At 36.1% G+C, this 19,155-nt stretch overlaps 1 protein-coding gene across 20 annotated transcripts in view; it reads left to right on the forward strand.

Annotated features, from left to right (window-relative positions):
- CEP170 (centrosomal protein 170) overlaps positions 1–19,155 on the forward strand; it is a 145,309-nt gene that overhangs the window by 110,649 nt on the left and 15,505 nt on the right. For 6 of the 20 annotated variants that reach the window (XM_070602124.1, XM_070602130.1, XM_070602137.1 and 3 more), the window contains 3 exons: positions 681–915; positions 16,564–16,741; positions 18,751–18,921. In XM_070602124.1, coding sequence (XP_070458225.1) covers positions 681–915; positions 16,564–16,741; positions 18,751–18,921 — 584 coding nt within the window. The remainder of the gene's footprint in view (positions 1–680; positions 916–16,563; positions 16,742–18,750; positions 18,922–19,155) is intronic. The other 14 variants (XM_070602146.1, XM_070602132.1, XM_070602127.1 and 11 more) reach the window with 5 other exon arrangements.

Genomic DNA, 19,155 nt, shown 5'->3' on the forward strand with positions numbered 1-19,155 from the left:
TTTATGCCATTGTCTATTTTCACCATATGCTTTCAGTGTCAAAGCAGCAGAGAGTTGTACTGAAGATTCTTTGTTGTGTTTTTACCATGTAAAAAGATTTTTTCCAATCATAGCATAACAGGATGTTGAATGACAGAGGTAATGTTTTTTTTCTGCCATAAAGGCATAATTTCCACAGCAGGAATTATGCACATTTGTATGTCGGGAAAAGAGAGTTTTTACCATCTCCATGTTAAAAAAGTTCATGTGGCATGAGGAAATCTTTTCCCTAATTTTTATTTTTGTTGTTGTTGTTGTTGCTGTCATTTTTTAAAAAATCCATATCTTCACTTAAATGAGAAATATTTCCAATTAAAAAGTACCCAATTTAAACATTTATAAATAGAGCTTGCTTAATAGTTTATCATTAGTGAATTTTTCATCTGAATGTTTATTTACCATGCTATGGAAAACACAGTCTTTCAATTGTTTTTAATTATTCATTGTTTTTGATTCACCAAAGTGTAATGTTTCTATCTTTTAGGAGTAGTAGACTTATGGTTTTTGTGAGGTATGTGTATGTCAGTTATCAAAAATTGTGCTGTGTGTGCTCTCATGGTGTTTTTGAAATCATGATTTTTATTTTATCTCTTTTAAAAGATAACATAATAATTCTTTTTTTAATAATTAAACTAATTTAGTAAATTCAAGATGGAGGCGCTTTCCTACTGATTATGCTTCCACCTCAGAAGATGAATTTGGATCAAACCGTAATTCCCCTAAACATACCCGTCTACGTACTTCTCCAGCCCTGAAAACGACTCGATTGCAGAGCTCTGGGTCAACAATGCCTACTAGTTCTTCGTTCAAGCACCGGATAAAAGAGCAGGAAGACTACATCCGAGATTGGACTGCTCATCGAGAAGAGATAGCCAGGTTGGTTTCAATGCATTATCTTTAAGAGTTGAGATGTTTGTCAGTGTTTCAGCTTGGTAACAAAATTTAGCTTCTACTTGATTTGTACTAATAGTCCAAGAAATGCAGTATACAGATACCTGTGAACTTAGTTTTGTCAGTACTATTATGCTCTGCATTCTTTTTCATTTTGTATTTTTAATGCCAGTGCTACTAACATATTGTACAATTAATTTATTTGGGTTATCCCCCCTTTTCTTATTTCTGGTAGAGATGCCGATGAGTTAATATAATTTTTGAAAGGTAGTGTCAGCTCCACATAATTAAGAATTGTGCAGCAGTTTTTGATTGCTTTCCTTTGACCTTCCAGAGGGGCAACAGTGTACTTATTAGAGATAGCTGCTGATGTTCTCTGGGGAGCGTTAGAGTAGCAGATACTTACTCACACTTTACGGTTTCATTAAGGACAGTTCCTTCAACCCTTTAATAATTGCATCAAAATAGAATTTTGAATATGAAATAAATGTATTATAGCCTTTATATTATATAATAAAAAGTAAAATTCATGCTGCAAATGTGGTTTTTAATTGATAACTTATTGTGGTTGTTGAAGAGAGGCTATACTCAAACAGATGCTATAGTAGTTAAAATATTTTTTTAAGTTGGTATTAAATTTTACTGCAGTATACCATATGTTACCTAAACATTTTCACTGTATACATACTAAAATTATTTCTACCTTTAGTTTAAGACCCTAATCTTCAAGTTTTATACTTGGCAACATTATTAAAGAACTTGTGTATAATAAGTCCATAGATACTTCCAGAAAGAAGCAAACTTTTGTCATAATTTAATGATGTTTATCTTTTTCCTTTTCTTCACTCCATTGACTTCTCTGAATTGTATTTTTTCTGGCTTATTAGTTTAATGTAATGTTCGGGGATTTTTTTGTGTTTAATGATTATTTGTTTGTAATTGCTTTTAATTGCTTATCATTCTGAGAAAACATGCCCTTCTAATCTCATTGTGCTGCTTAAACATTTTTGTTGTACCATATAAATAGCATTTTTATAAGAATACTTTTTGAAGCATTGTAAACCAGTTCTAGTTAGAGGAAGGATGTACATGTGCTTTGGGATCCATGAATTATTATGGGCCCATAGAATACCTGTAGCAAGAGAATCTTGTCACATTTTTAATTCTTGTGGGCACAGCTGGCAACAGCAGGCTGTGCTCGTGGCTCCTCATTCTCCCTCTGCCCATGGAGGAGGTGTCCTGCTGCGCATGCTCCCACAGTACCTGAGGGACCTAGAGGCGCGTCTGCTTCCTCGTAGAAGCCCTCCACCCCAAACTAGAAGGGCTGAACACCTTCTTCTGGACCAAACCCACTTCCCTGTCCCCAGACAGAAAAGAGTTGTACTGCAGAGGGGAAAGTGAGGAGGAACTGTGTGCTACGTTTTCACTTGGTTCCATTTTGTTATTATTGCATTTCATTGCTCTTGTCTGTGTGGACTTTATGATCTGTAGCAAGACAGGAAAGCTGGGCCATTTAACCTCTAATGATTTTATGCCTTTCCCCTGTCGTTTGTCAGTAGCACTGTGCTAATAAAACTTGCCTTTGGGATTTTAATTTTTCAGCCATATATCTCAAAGCCAGAGAAGGTATTTTTGTGTTTTTTAAGTAATGAAAACTAGAGGGGTGGGGAGGCAGAATAGAAAGTATGGAAGGAAAGAAATAGGACATTGGTAAGTTTGCTTAATGTGAGAAAATTTATTTTCAAATAACTATGAATCACAAACCATGTAGAAAGTGAGAAATAGTTTTATTTTTTTAAATGACTACCACTGTTACTCAAAACTCACATGCTGAGAGCAATACTTACTGATGAGTAATAGGTAAAGATACTTTTATTTGAAAAATGTAACAGTGACCTCAATTTATTACAAAATGTTTTATGCTTTGGCTTATTCTTCTTTTTTGAGAATTTAGGGCTGTACCACTTAACCAGCCCTTTGTAAATCTGCACATAGTAATTGTTTGCCTGCATTTAAACTTAAAGCATGAAAACAAGGTCCATTCAGAATATAAAGTATATAAGCAAAATATAGTATAATTGGTCTTTCAATGGAAAGAGGAAACTTTTTTCCAGGTACCCCTGATACATGTGCTTTTGGTAGTTCCTGCCTCAGTTTCCCTATTATAATGTAGACACAGATTTCCTTCCAGTGGGAATTTAATAGATTATACTGGTTTTAAGAATTTTAGGGTAAACAAAGCTATAAGACCACCTTTACAGATGACCAAATAAAATACGTCTAATTTAAAAATTGTACCGGAAGATTGTACAATTCCCATGTGAATTAGAAGGCACTTAAAGGTATTTCAGTGTTTTGGATTCACTGCTGCACATACTGCTGTAACGTGGAATTGTTTTAAGAGAGAGTTCTAGTTAACAGAACATTTTGTTTCAAGGCTTAACAACCAGTTCATTATGGATGTGTTGTGCAAGAGGTTTAAATGATAAAAGCTGTGTCATGTTTTATCCTAATGGTGACTGAAAATATTATTTGCAAAGGTGGTATCCTCTTGCTGTATACACCTCTGCAGTTCTGTTGTGGATCAAATTTACATATGCATAAGTTTTTTATATATGTTGTGTATATACATATAGTCCCCATCCACTCAACAAAGAATTCTAAAGCAGCTCATATGAGCATAACATAGTGTTTAGCCTGAGTGGACTATGAAGATGACTTAGACGTAGATGTCCTCAGAGAGTTCAGAGTCAAAGGTAGGAAGCAAAGTATGTATAACTGATAGAAGGCAGAGTGATATAAGAGGTTTAAAAATGTGTGAAGTTTTGCTCAAGTATAGGATATGAAGATACATAGATAATGGTTGACCAAATGGAAGATAGCACAAACCCAGCTAAATAACAGGAGACTTTGAATGCCAGCTAAGGAGTGCACATACTATTTTATATCCTCTGAAGCTTTGAAGACTTTTTAACAGGAAGCTAATTTCAGATCTATATTAAAGGAATCTAACTCTGAAGGCATTGTGTAGAGTTGTTTGAGAGAGAAGAGAGCCTAGAGATAGTGACCTATTCCAAAAGTTAACATGGGAGGTATTGAAGACCTGAGCTACGATAGTGTTAGTGAGAATGAATGAATGAGTATGAGATATAGAGGTGTAACAATTGACAGCATTTGATGATTACCAGATGGTAAGGCAGAATTTAAAATGATCCCATGATGGTTCAAATGGAATATAACAAAGAGTATGGAACATAAAAGGCAAGGAGAAAGAACATAAGCTCTATTTTGGACATATTAACTTTAAGGTACTTATGGAACAACCATGGGAAGCAGTCTAGCAGACAGTTGAACTATGGCTCTGAGGCATAGGAAGCTGATGAGAGCTAGAATCATAGTTGTGGAAGTCACACAAAAAGAAAATACTGGTATCTGTGGTAGTAGATGGTATTGCCGGGAAATGGTGAGTGAACTGAGAATACTGCTGAACTCTGAGGAATAGCCTAAATTATAAAGTTGCCATAATTGTAGTATAGCCAAATGGTCAAGAGCATGGAGTCTGGAATCAGACCTTCTAGATTCAAACCCAACTCTACCACAAGGTCTGTGTGACCCCGGACAAGTTAAATAAGTGTGCTCTGGAGATCTTGTGTGTAAAGTGGACATAATACTACCAACTTGAGAGAGTTGACAGATTGATGCACGTACATAACCCAGTGCGTGACATGTAGTAAACTATCAGTAAATGCTAGTTATGTTTAAGTGGAGCTGAGAAAACAGTGGGGAGGGTGTGTGTGTATACTCAATATATACTCAAGCAGGATTATATTTAGAACTTTATCGTGACCTTCCAGTTTTCTCTACGTCTTATAATGAGACTCTAGATATAACTGGAATTTCAGAATCAACATTAAATTCTTATAATTTATAAAATAGTCTTACCCTGTTTGCACCTAAGAATCTCAACCAAGGTTTTGTTCAAATTTTTAATCCAAAAACAGTTATTTTAAAATGTCCTTTTGTCCTGACAGCAGTAACACTGGTATACAAGTGATCTGGTATTTTTAGTATTGAAAGGATTATTAAATAGATATGTCACAGAACACCCACCAGTCCTGTTCCCTGATTTGAGTGACCCCAAAGTAAAGTCATCTGACATTTCAAGACAGGAGGAAAAAGGCTTTTATTATTATTAAATCTTTTACAAGTAATATTTTTTCATAAAAGTTCAAATAAAAAGAATACTGATTAAATATATTTAAAACATTTTAAAATAGAACTATCATTTATATTTTTTAAGCCTAAAGTATTTTCAGTTAAAATTATGAATGTATGGTAATCTTAATAGTAAAAAACCAAATTACTTGTACTTTTAATACATTAATAAAAGCTTTTTTGTTTTGTTTTTTTGGAAGAGCCGGTGTAATTTAGTAGCCAGAATTAAGTGGTGTATGTTTTCTTATGGTCTATAAAGTAAGGTAATGAAACATATCTATGCATTGCAGTCTTGGTTTTAAAACGTCTTTTAATTGCACTGTAATTAAAGGAAAATGTAATTGAGGGAGTGGATGGAGGTGAGCTTTGATAACACTAAAGTATTTTTTGTTTGGAGAAAAGACTATAGAGATAAGAATTACTTTATCAAGGAACCGGATATATCTGCTCAATAGTTTTAAGACCTAATTTATTGGCTCAAAATAGCTAAAGTCTAGGCCCAGCCTGTTTCTGTTCTTCTGTTGGGCTAGGCCAGATCCAGACAGCAAGAGTGGTATTACACCATCTACCTACAAGTTCAAATGACAGTTATTCTTCAGTTTCTTTTTAGTTTTCCCACATTTCCTAGAACTTGACTATGCCTTCATCATATTCTCTGGCTGGGGTACCTCCAACTACCTCTTTCGGTTCATGTTTGTTGAATAAGGACAGTGCTTTCCTGTCAGATAACATCAGCCCATCTTCTTCCTTCAACTGGCAAATTTTGTGTCTTTGGTGGAAATGTCATGGCTTTTTGGTTTGTTTTGGTTTAGTTTTTAATATTACTCATTCATTTAGGAAATGTTTATTGAGAGCCAACAGTGTGTGTTAGGACCTTCAAAGTTATCTTCTTACCATTATCTCTTTATTAATGGCTTGCTGAATTATTTGAAGCATATTCAGAAGCCTAATTTTAAGACTCTTCTTAACATTTAGCCAAATATAGCTTATCCGTAGTGCTAAGCTAGCATTTGAACTTAGTTTCATTGACAGTGATGGGAGGTAGCTTTTTTTTTTTTTAATAATTAGATCTCTACCTCTTTTGATGGCCAGAAATAGAAACTTTATTCCTGTATTTGGGCAACTCATTAAATTGCTTTGGCTGCCCGAGAGAAGCCACTACTTTCAACTCATTGCTTTCCCACCCTAAGCCAGTTTTTTGTGGCTCAGAATACTTATTTCTCCCAATTTTCCCTGCTTTCATTGTGTTCACAAGAGATGTGATTTGCCATAATTCTTTCATTAAAGTTTTGTGATACTGGATCAAAATGCCACCAAAATATTATAATTATAACTGACAGTTTCCACCAAAAGAAGAGGAAGAACTTTCTCTATCAGTAGGACAGTTTTCTGTGACCCTTCCTTACAGGCTATACTTAGGTCAAACATAGGAGTTAATGTTTTAAGCCTCTTGACAGCTTGACTTTTTTCTGATTCTTTATTATAGTGTCAGATTCAACATAAGCTTTTCTGGAATGACTCTTAATGTTTCTCCTTCTTAAGCTAATTTTATGTTTTATCACTCTTGTTATTTAAAAGCTAGACTAAATAATTTCTTAAAAGCTGAGTAAAGTTGTAATTAAAACCTCTTATCCAATGTAAAAGTAGTAGGAGGTAAGATTTGTTGTCACTAGTTCAATGTTAGGATTTTAAAGCTAGTATACACTTTACTAGTAGCTCATCACTTCCTTTTTTCCAGGAATATCAAATGTAACCTAATTCTAATGGTTTATATGTATATCCTTTGGAAGTCTGCTTACATATAAAAACTTTTTAAAGTTAATATGCTATTAAACAGATAAAGCAGGAAAGCAGTTGGTGACATCATCGTCATGGTGGAGTGAGTTCTTTCCTTAGACTCTCCCCCTTAAGATACAACGAAAAGAACCTTCATAAACCAACAGAGGACATTTACCTAACACAGTACACATCTGAGCAACCCATGCAGCCATACGTCTGAAGGTGCTGGAACCCCTAGGAGGCAGTGGAAGGAGGTAAGAGGATCTCCTCTCCCTCCCCCAGTGGCAGCAACTGAGGGTGCAGACTGTGCACCGCTCTGAGAGGAGAGGGGCAGGGACAGCCCTCTGCGGGAATGCCTTCACTCTCCACGTTTCCTCCCAGCCCGTGGGAGAGCTGCACAGTGAGGAAGCTAAGCAATCATGGGGGATTTTCACCAAGCCAAGCAGCCAGGAGGGCAGATAGCAGGGCAGAGTGGGAGTGCCCCAAGATTGCACGCGTGAAAGAAAGTTCCCCTTCCCCCAGCCTGATGCACCAGCTCAGCCAGTCAGCCAGAGCAAGAGACCCATGCCAGAGTGCCTGTGCATACACCTGTAGAGCAGTGGTGACCAGCAGGCAAACGCAGACAGGCTCCATCAGCACAACTTCACTTCCACAGGACAGGCACAGCTGCCAGGGACTGCAGCAGGCTCAGATTACACAACTCCTGCCCCTGCTGCAGTGGTGGCAGGTGGAATTTGTGACCAGATACTACCACTATGCAAAGGCACAAATCCACCCCATCAAATAGTATGAAGAAGTATATTAACACTCCAGACCAGAGGGAAAATGACAAGCATGCAGAAATCAATCCTGAAGGTATAGAAATTTACAATCTAAATGACAGAGAATTCAAAATAGCTATCATAAAAAACTCAACAAGTTACAAGAAAACTGAGAAAGTTCAGTGAAATCAGGAATACAATTAATGAACAGAGGAAATTAATCATAAAAGAGATTGAAACCATTAAAAAAATCAGAAATGTTGGCGATGAAAAATGCAACGAATGAGATAAAGAAAAATCTGGAGTCCTTAAATAACAGAGCTGATATTACGGAGGACAGAATTAGGAGTTTCGAGGACAGAAATATAGAAATGCTGCAGATGGAGGAGGAGAGAGAACTCAGACTAAAAAGAAATGAAGAAACTCTCTGAGAAATATCTGACTCAATTAGGAAATGCAACATAAGGATTATAGGTATTCCAGAGGGAGAAGAGAGGGAGAATGGAGCAAAATAACAGCTGAGAACTTCCTGAACCTGGGAAAGGATCTGGAATTACAAGTAAAAGAAGCTAATAGAACCCCCAATTACATCAGTGTAAAAAGACCTTCTCCAAGGCATATATTAGTGAAACTGGTAAAAGTGAATGACAAAGGAAGAATATTAAGGGCAGCAAGAAAGAAGAAAATAATCTACAAAGGAACCCCTCTCAGGCCTTCAGCAGATTTCTAAGCAGAAACCTTACATGTTAGGAGAGAGTAAAATGATATATTCAAAAAGTTCACACATTCCACTTCGGTGACTGGGGTTTCCTGGTTTGGATCCCTGGTGTGGACCTATGTACCGCTTATCAAGCCATGTTGTGGCAGGCGTCCCACATAGAGAATAGAGGAAGATGGGCACAGATGTTAGCTCAGGGGCAATCTTCCTCAGCAAAAAGAGGAAGATCAGCAGTGGATGTCAGCAAAGGGCTAATCTTCCTCAAAAAAAAAAAATTTTCTGAAAAACAAAAATTTTCAGCCAAGAATACTCTATCCAGCAAAAATATCCTCCAGATATGGTGGAGAAATAAAAACTTTCCCAGATAAACAAAAGCTAAGGGAGTTCATCGCCAAAAGACCACTCCTACAAGACATGATCAAGGAGGCCCTCATACCTGAAAAACAAGAGAAGGAGTTACAAAGCCTTGAACAAGGAGCTAAATAGGCAGACAAAATCAGAAAATTGCAGCTCTCCATAAGAACAGTTTGGCAAACAATTATAACATTAAAGATAAAGAGAAGGAAAACATCAAAAATACCTATAATCACTTCATTTTAACCACAAACTCATGACACAAAACGGAATAAATTGTGACGACAATAACTTCGATGGGGAAGAGGAAAGGGATGGAACCTGCTTAGACTAAGGAAATAAGAGGTTGTCAGAAAATGGACTATCTCATCTATGAGATCTTTTATACAAACCGCATGATAACCACTAAACAAAAAATCGGAACAGAGATACAAATGATAAAGAGAAAACCATCATAGAAAATCACCAAACTGAATTGGCAGTCTGAAATACACAGGACGAGAAACAAGGGAAATACAGAACAACCAGAAAACAAGTGATAAAATGGCAACATTAATCCCTCATATATCAGCTCCTTAATCACTCTAAATGTAAATGGATTGAATTCTCCAATCAAAAGATACAGAGTGGTGGGATGGATTAAAAATCAGGACCCAACAATATACTGCCTCCCAGAAACACATCTCAGCTCTAAAGACAAACACAGGCTCAAAGTGAAAGGATGGAAGATGATACTCCAAGCTAATGGCAAACAAAAGAAAGCAGGTGTTGCCATACTTATATCACACAAAGTAGACTTCAAGATAAAAAAGGCAATGAGAGACAAAGAGGGCAGTATATAATGATAAAAGGGACTCTCCACCAAGAAGACATACCACTTATATATATGCACCCAACACAGGAGCTCCAGACTACATAAAGAACTATTAACAACCTAAAAGCAGATATTAACAGCACAATAATAGTAGGGAACCTTAACACCCCACTTACATCAATGAATAGATCATCCAGACAGAAAGTCAACAAGGAAATAGTGGAATTAAGTGGAAAACTAGACCAGATGGACTTAATAGACATATGTAGAAGATTCCATCCAAAAACAGCAGCATACACATTCTTCTCAAATGCATGTGGAACATTCTCAAAGATAGACCATGTGATGGGAAACAAGGCAAGCCTCAATAAATTTAACAAGACTGAAATCATATCAAGCATCTTTTCCAACCATAATGCTGTGAAATGGGAAATCAAGTACAAGAAGAAAGCTGGGAAAGGGATAAAGATGTGGAGACTAAACAACATGCTACTGAACAACCAGTGGATCATTCAAGAAATTAAAGGAGGAATCAGAAAATATCTGGAGACAAATGAAAATGAAAATACACCATACCAACTCATATGGGATGTAGCAAAACTAGTCCTAAGAAGGAAATTCATCGCAATACAGGCCCACCTGAACAAACAAGAAAAATCTCAAATAGGCAATCGTAAACTGTACCTAACAAAACTAGAAAAAGAAGAACAAAACCCAAAGTCAGCAGAAGGAGGGAAATAGTAAAAATTGGAGCAGAAGCAGAAATAAATTAAATTGAAACCCAAAAAAACCCAGTAGAAATGGTCGATGAAACTAATAGCTAGTTCTTTGACAAGTTAAAATTGACAAACCCTTAGACTCACTAAGAAAAAAAGAGAAGTCTCAAATAAATAAAATTAGAAATGAAACAGGAGAAGTTACAGTGGATACCACAGAAATAGAACAGACTATAAGAGAATACTATGAAAAACTATATGCCAACAAATTGGATAATCTAGACGAAATGGGTAAATTCTTAGAAGCATACAACCTCCCAAAATTGAATCAAGAAGAAATAGAGAATCTGAATAGACCCATCACAAGAGATTGAAACAATAATCAAAAACTTCCCAAAAACTAAAAGTCCAGGACCAGATGACTTCTCTGGAGAATTCTACCAAACATTCAAAAACAATTTAATACCTATCTTTTGCAGACTATTCCAAAATATTGAAGAAGACAGAACACATCCTAACACATTTTACGAGGCCAACATCATGCTGATCCCAAAGCCAAAGACAACACAAAGAAGGAAAATTAAGGCAAATATCACTGATGAACATAGATGCAAAAATCCTCAACAAAATATTGGCAAATTGAATACCACAGTACATTAAAAGGATCATACAGCATGATCAAGTGGGATTTATGTCAAGGATGGAGGGATGGTTCAACATCTGCAAATAAATCAGTGTGATACAGCACATTAACAAAATGAGGAATAAAAACCACGTGACCATCTCAATAGATACAGAGAAAGCATTTGACAAGATCCAATGTGCATTTTTTTTTCCCTTAAGAGGATTAGCCCTGAGCTAACATCCATTCCAGTCTTCCTCTACTTTATATATGGGTCACTGGCACAGTGTGGCTGATGAGTGGTGTAGATCCATGCCTGGGATCTGAACCCGGGCCACCGAAGCAGAACCTGCCGAACTTAACCACTACACCATGAGGCTGGCCCCCTAACATTCATTTCTGAGAAAAACTCTCAATAAAATGGGTATAGACGGAAAGTACCTCAACATAATAAAGGCCATATGTGACCAACAGCCAACATTATACTCAATGAGGAAATACTGCAAACCATCCCTCTGAGAACAGAAAGAAGACAAGGATGCCCACTCTCCCCGGTCTTATTTAACAGTACTCAAGGTTTTGGCCAGAGAAATTAGGCAAGAAGAAGAAATAAAAGGAATCCAGATTGGAAAGGAAGAAATGGAACTCTTATTGTTTGCAGATGACGCGATTCTATATATAGATAACCCTGAAGAATCCATCAGAAAACTATTAGAAATAATCAACAACTATAGTAAAGTTGTGGTGTACTAAATCAACTTACAAAAATCAGTTGCATTTCTATACTCTAATAACAAACTAACAGAAAGAGAAGTCAGTAATACAATCCCATTTATAGTCATGACAAAAGAAAGAAAATGCCTAGGAATAAATTTAACCAAGGAAGTGAAAGACCTATACAAGGAAAACTGTAAGACATTATTGAAAGAAATTGATGATGACTTAAAGAAATGGAAAGATATTCCATGCACGTGGATTGGAAGAATAAATGTAGTCAAAATGTCCATACTACCTAAACCAATCTATAGATTCAAGACAATCCCAGTCAGAATCCCAGTGACATTCTTCACAGAAATAGAACAAAGAATCCTGAAATTCATATGGGGCAGCAAAAGACCCCGAATAGCTAGAGGAATCCTGAGAAAAAAGAACAAAGCTGGAGGCATCAGAAATCCTGACTGCAAAATATACTACTAAACCATATTGATCAAAACAGCATAGTACTAGCATAAAAATAGACACATGGGCTGGCCCCATGGCTGACTGGTTAAGTTCACACGCTCTGCTTTGGTGGCCCAGGGTTTCACCGGTTCAGATCCTGGGTGCGGACATGGCACCACTCATCAAGCCATGCTGAGGCAGCATCCCACATGCCACAACTAGAAGGACCCACAACTAAATACATACAGCTATGTACCAGGGGGCTTTGGGGGAGAAAATAAAAAGCCTAAAAAAACAAACAAACAATAAAAAAGAGACACACAGATCAGTGGAACAAAATTGAAAGCCCAGAACCAAAAGCACAAATCTACCGACAGCTACTCTTTGACAAAAAGCTAAGAGCATACAATGGAGAAAGGAAAGGCTCTTCAATAAATGCTGTTGGGAAAACTAGACACCCACATGCGAAAAAATTAAAGTAGACCATTATCTTTTGCCAAACTCAAGAATTAACTCAAAATTGAGTAAAGACTTGAAAGTAAGTTGTGAAACCATAAAACTCCTAGAAGAAAATACAGGAAGTACAGTCTTTGACATCAGTCTTAGAAGGATCTTTTTGAATACCATGTCTACTTAGGCAAGAGAGACAAAAGAAAAAATAAACAAATGGGACTTCATCAGACCAAATAGCTTCTGCAAGGCAAAGGAAACCAGAGACAAACAGAAAGGCAACCCACCAATGGGGAGAAAATATTTCAAATCACATATCCTACAAGGGGTTAAGCTCCAAAATGTATAAAGAACTCTCACAACTCAACGGCAAAAAACAAACAACCCGATCAAAACATGAGCAGAGGATATGAACAGACATTTTTTCAAAGAAGATATACAGATGGCAATAGGCACACAGAAAGATTTTTAACATCACTAATCATCAGGGAAATATGAATCAAAACTACATAGAGATATCAGCTTACAGCTGTTAGAATGGCTATAATCACCAAGACAAAAAATAACAAGTGTTGGAGAGGATGTGGAGAAAAGGGAACCCTCATCCACTGCTGGTGGGAGTGCAAACAGGTGCAGCCACTATGGAAAATGATATGAAGATTTCTCAAAAAATTAGAAATATCATATGACCCAGCTATTCAACTACTGGTTATTTATCCAAGGAACTTGAAATCAACTATTCAAAGAAATTTAGGCACCCCTGTGTTCGTTGCAGCATTATTCACAATAGCCAAGATGTGGAAGCAACCCAAGTGCCCATGACTGATGAATGGATAAAGAAGATGTGGAATACTACTCAGCTGTAAAAAATGACAACATTCTCCCACTCGGAACAACATGGATGGACCTTGAGGGTATGACGTTAAGCAAAATAAGCCAGACAGAGAAAGACAAACACCGTATGATTTCACTCATGTGCAAGATAAACAAACACATGGATGAAGAGAACAGATTAGTGGTTACCAGAGGGGAAGAGGGTTAGGGGGGTGGGTATAAGTGTTAAAGGGGCACATGTATATGGTGACTGGCAAATAATAAGGTACAACTGAAATTTCACGATGTTATAAACTATTATGACCCCAATAAAAAAAAAGATAAAGCAGATGTTATCCTCTTATAGTTAGTTTAAAACCTAAAAGAGTGGTCGTGTCAGCAGTTTAAATCAATAAAATCTGATAGTTTCTTTCTGTTATGGTTATTAAATCACACTTGCAAATATTGCATGTTTAATAGGGCATGCATTTCACAGCAACTCTAATTTTCAATATTTCTTTTAAACATCCAGTATACCCAAAGCCTCTTTTTCATATCTTTTTCCCCCTGTATTCAACCCTTCACTGAAAGGAAACCTTTAATTGATTTAAATAAGAAAGTGATATTAACTGAAGTAGTTCACACAAGAAAATCATAAACTTCATAAAGTATGTCCTTCGTGTTATCCCACATTTTTACACATAACGCATGTGTATTCCTGCAGAAGTTTTGCAATTGGATTGCTAGTGCTGACAGTCAGGAAGATAGAAAACTAGCACTGATGTTATAGAACTTAACTCTTAATCTGTATTTCCTTCCTTTGGGACTATTGTCCCCCCCAAAATGAAAATGAAATGAAATGTGAAAATTATCCATTGGTTTGTCAAATTTGAAGGTTTGGGTTTTTATCAGTATTGCAAAGGAAACAGTGGGCTTGCAAAACTCCAAATAAAGTGTCTCATTTTAGAATTTCCTCCTCTTGTGGATTTGATAGGGATGGAAATTGAGAATAAGAACCTGGGTTATAAGATTATAGTTTACAGAAAGCAGAGGTACCAAAGATGTAGAGAAATACATTATTATAAAATACTCCAATAAATGTAATCTAGAAGCATTATGGAATTAATTTGTAAGCCTAGATTTAACAACCATATGAATAGATTCGTAGTCTGTATTGAGTCATAAATCTGCTATTTCTACTTGAAGATATTCATAACTTTGGTTTTTTCTTGATAATTTTATTGACCTTTTAGAATTCCTAATGCTGTTTTAGTAGATGCTGAGATTTTTAAGCAATGTGGATTTAAATTAACTTTTAATTTTAATTAATAGCTCAATTATTGAGTCAAGTTTAAGATAGGAATTGCCATGCAAAGAAACAGCTGGCATATACACAACATACTGGTGCATTAAAAGAAAGCTTTTTAGGTGCTTATTGATTGAACAATGTATGTTGTATATGCTTTGAGTTGTTCATTTTAATCCAATTTTTACTACATAACATGTTGAGATTGCTGTTGTCTGTGTTTTTTCTAATTAATTCGTACTGCTTTCTACAAATATCAGAAGCTTCATTGTATAGATGTCTGCATAGAAAACTTGAAAAAATAGATTTTTGGATAAGTTAATGCCTTTTGTTTTTAATCCCATTAAGCTTGGTTATTCTGTTTCTCATCCTGGTTCATTTATTTCAGGAAATTGCAAGAATTGAATATATTGTCTAAGGGATCACTTTAAACCCCTTCTTAAAGTTGCATAAACTTTCACATGTACTTTTAAGAATGTTCTGTCCTTCCAAACCCTTCCCTGTGGATGTAGCCAAATTGAGTCCGTGTGCGTAACTTAGAAGACTTTCAGGGCTCCTCGAATTGAAATCTTTTTGAGAGAAACAGGATTGTCCATGGTAGATTTTGTAAGTTTCTCCCTCTTGAAGATAAAACAGCAGGGGCCGGCCCAGTGGCGCAGTGGTTAAGTGCGCACATTCCGCTTCAGCGGCCTGGGGTTCGCCGGTTCGGATCCTGCGTGCAGACCTCCACACCACGTGTCAAGTCGTGCCGTGGCGGACATCCCACGCCTAAAGTAGAGGAAGATGGGCACAGATGTTAGCTCAGGGCTAATCTTCCTCAAAAGAAAAAAAAAAGCAGTAAAGGGAAAAATTCTGTTTTCTCTTTTGCTTATCACTGATAACAGTTACTTGGTTCTTCCATCAAAGCAGGTGAAAACACAAACAAATAGCTTTATGGAAATGAGCTCTAAACCTGGGATCTGGCCCTGCCTTACCTACCTTTAATTTGGTGGTCATGAGCAAGCCATTCAGCTTCTCTGAGAGTGTGTCCTTATTCATAGTCGGTTAGATAAGTCATACCTCGCAGGACTTTGTGACCCTCAGGTGACATAATGTGTACTGTATGAAGTGCTAATGCGCTGTGCCCTATGTAAAGTGCCATGTTGGAGTTCTTAACCTGTGGATACCATAGGCCACTTTGGCTATCTGGAGAGGGTTATGAAGCTCTTCTCAGAATAATGTTTCTAAATGCATAGACATAAAATACTTAGAATTACGAATAAATGCAGTTAGATTGAAATACGGTTCTCAAAATATTTTTAAGTGGTACAGTAATATGGCTCTTTGTTAGCGCATCAGATGGACTGTTGTTGCTGTGGGCTTCATGGAACTTTGAAGCAGTGGTGACTGTAAATGTTTTGAGATACCTGTGACAACTACAATATGATTACTGTTGGTGACAAAAAATCACCAGTATTGCTAATACCACTATTGTTTGTTGCTCGTATTTATAATCGAAAGAAATGCCAAGCTTCAGTCAGAGGTTAGTGAAAATAAAGTTGTAATTGTTTTTTCTCATTCAAGTTCATGGACTCCTTGAATTCTGTCCATAACCCCCAAGTTTAAGAACGCCTGTGATATATTAATAATGGTCATTAACATTAACAGTGTCTTTTAAAAGGTACAGCACTACTTCAGCGTGTTTAACATATTTTTCAAAGTGACAGCTTGTAGATTATTTGGAATTTAGTTTTATTAATTTTTGGAGTTAAAAGTTTAAAACTTTGAGTATCTAAATAGTTCATAGTGTTTCCAAGGAATCTTAAATTTTGGGTGCAAATATTCAATTAGATAAACAAGTTATGTAACTGATTCTATCATAAATCATTGTTTCTAGAGCTGTTGTTTAAAAGGGATTAAACTTCTTTTCTAAAATTATTACCAGGATCAGCCAAGATCTTGCGCTCATTGCTCGGGAAATCAACGATGTAGCAGGAGAGATAGATTCAGTGACGTCATCAGGCACTGCCCCTAGTACCACAGTAAGCACTGCTGCCACCACCCCTGGCTCTGCCATAGACACTAGAGAAGAGGTAGGAGATCTTCATGGAGAAATGCATAAGGTTCTTTCTTTTCTTTATTTCTTTTGCTTTTAGCTTTTTGCTTAGTTTATTTTAGTTACGTCCTCCCTCCCTGTTTGCATGATGCTCTGCATTTTCCAACTTTGCTTTAACAAATTTATGTTTTTGTAACTAAACAAGTAAAGGCTAACATTTGGTCTACTATTAGAAGCTATGAAATTATTCAAAATAAGCACTTTGCTAATTATTAGTGCATAGTTTGTCTTAAAATATGAAAATAAATGGTATCTCAAAAGCCAACCAAAATTTGATAAATGATTGTATAAAGTTTCCATAAAGTTTGGCTATGAAAACACTCCAATTAAAAAGGTATTTTCATAGCTAGTTAACTAGGAGATATCTCTAATAGCAAAGAAAGAGAAAAATTCTACAGTTTTCACTACTTTAAAGAATTCTGTTGATAAATACACACATACATAAAGATACTTTGAAAATTGAAATATTATATATATACACACACACAGAAATACATATATATTCAGTTTTGTAACATTCTTGTAAACTCTGGCATGTAAGTTAGCATATATAGGCTTGCTTTTCCAAAACCTGGGCTTCCTGCTCTCCAACTCCAGGGGGCACCATTTGCATAGCATTGCTCCAGAAGGTACCTTTAACATATAATATAAAATTAATGGTACTCTGGGCGTATTGGCTCTCTTGATGTCGTGCAGAAACGCAAGCAAAAGGTTGGCATTTGAAAAAATGAATTAAAGTTTTGCTGGGACAAAGCCACACTCATTTGTTTAGTTATGATCTGACTGTTTTGTGTTACAATGTCAGATTTGAGTAGTTGGAGAGAGATTGTATGGCTGCAGAGCCTAAAATCTTTATTCTGTGGCCCTCTACAGAAAAAAATTTGCCAGCCTCTAATACTGATGATTCCACTTCCTTAATTTTATAAAATAATGTTCTCAATAGTAGCCAAAAGTGGCTAGCCTTTTTGACAAATTTAGTTCTGGTAAACTATGCTAATAATATTTTCTTCAGTTGCTTTTTGTCATATTCTTTTTATAATCTAGTTCTTTACTGGTCATTTTTTGGTTGTTTTTTTCCCCTTCAAGTGTTGTCTAATTTAGTAAATGATGTTTCATCAATCTGTGTAGAGTTTTGTTACCACATGATCAAATGTAAATGTATATAAAATCATCTTTATTGGTGAGAAACAAAAGGATCTTCTTGGTGGCAAGACATACACAATTCTTATGGTACATTTAAAATGATGAAGATGTTATTTTCTCAGCTGCCTAACTAAATTTTACCTAACATGATTCTACGTTCACTCAGACGCAGTGAAGGTATTCAGACATTTCATTGAGTAGACTTCCATTTTTCCTTTCTGTTTCATTTCTGAATATTATACTAGAGTTTATTCCTTCTTCAGTAAACCTGAGTTACTTTGTATTGTATGTGTATAATTTGTACTGTAGATGGCACTATATCATTTTTCCTGGAATATGTAATTTCTGTAGCATTGCTAAAAGTTTACCTAAGTCCAAAATACTTATTTTATAGATTTAAAAATATTTTCCTTTTGTAAATTGAATTGGAATTTGCAATTTATTTATCTGTGAAGAAATTTGGCACCTGGATTTGGGGAGGAAACACAAGATAGGAAACTAAAAGAAAAAGAAACATTATTTTACACTGGTAAGGCAATGTGAGTAAAACAAACTCGTTGTCCATCTACATGGCTCAGCTTTTTCTATTTATGACCTGTTTTCCATTTGGAGGAAACCTTATCCATGGAAGAATCAAATTTAACATAGCTATATATTTTGGATTTTGAAAATAAAATCTATGTATGTGAACATCTATTTTATAAAACAGACATCTTTGAAGTGCTTATAAAAAGAGTAATTGGTTTATTGAAGATATCATGCTTCTGTTACTACCTGAGAATGGAATAACTTCTGTCTAATCATAAAAATTTTAATGCCAGTATCTGTACTTTTCCAAATTATTCTCATAAGGGTTTGCTCTTGTCCTATTAGTTGGTTGATCGTGTTTTTGATGAAAGCCTCAACTTCCGAAAGATCCCTCCATTAGTTCATTCTAAAACACCAGAAGGAAACAACTGTCGGTCTGGTGATCCGAGACCTCAGCCAGCAGAGCCTCCTGATCACCTAACGATTACGAGGAGGAGAACCTGGAGCAGGGACGAAGTAAGTGAAGCAGAAACCTGAGCAGCCGGCAGGGGAGGGCTGTTCATAGGAGGCAGGGAAGCAGGTGCTGGTCCTTCTGGGGGAGTGAAGTTCCATCCTGACATCACGTCATCTATGAACCGTTAACTCCAAATGAGGATGAAAGCGAAACTTTTCCAATAGTTCATAAAATATAGATAAATATCTTTCAACATTGTAGTAGGGAATGATTTCTTAAAAGACACAGAAAATTTT

Source organism: Equus przewalskii, chromosome 31 (assembly GCF_037783145.1).
Source record: "Equus przewalskii isolate Varuska chromosome 31, EquPr2, whole genome shotgun sequence".
Lineage (NCBI taxonomy): Eukaryota > Metazoa > Chordata > Mammalia > Perissodactyla > Equidae > Equus > Equus przewalskii.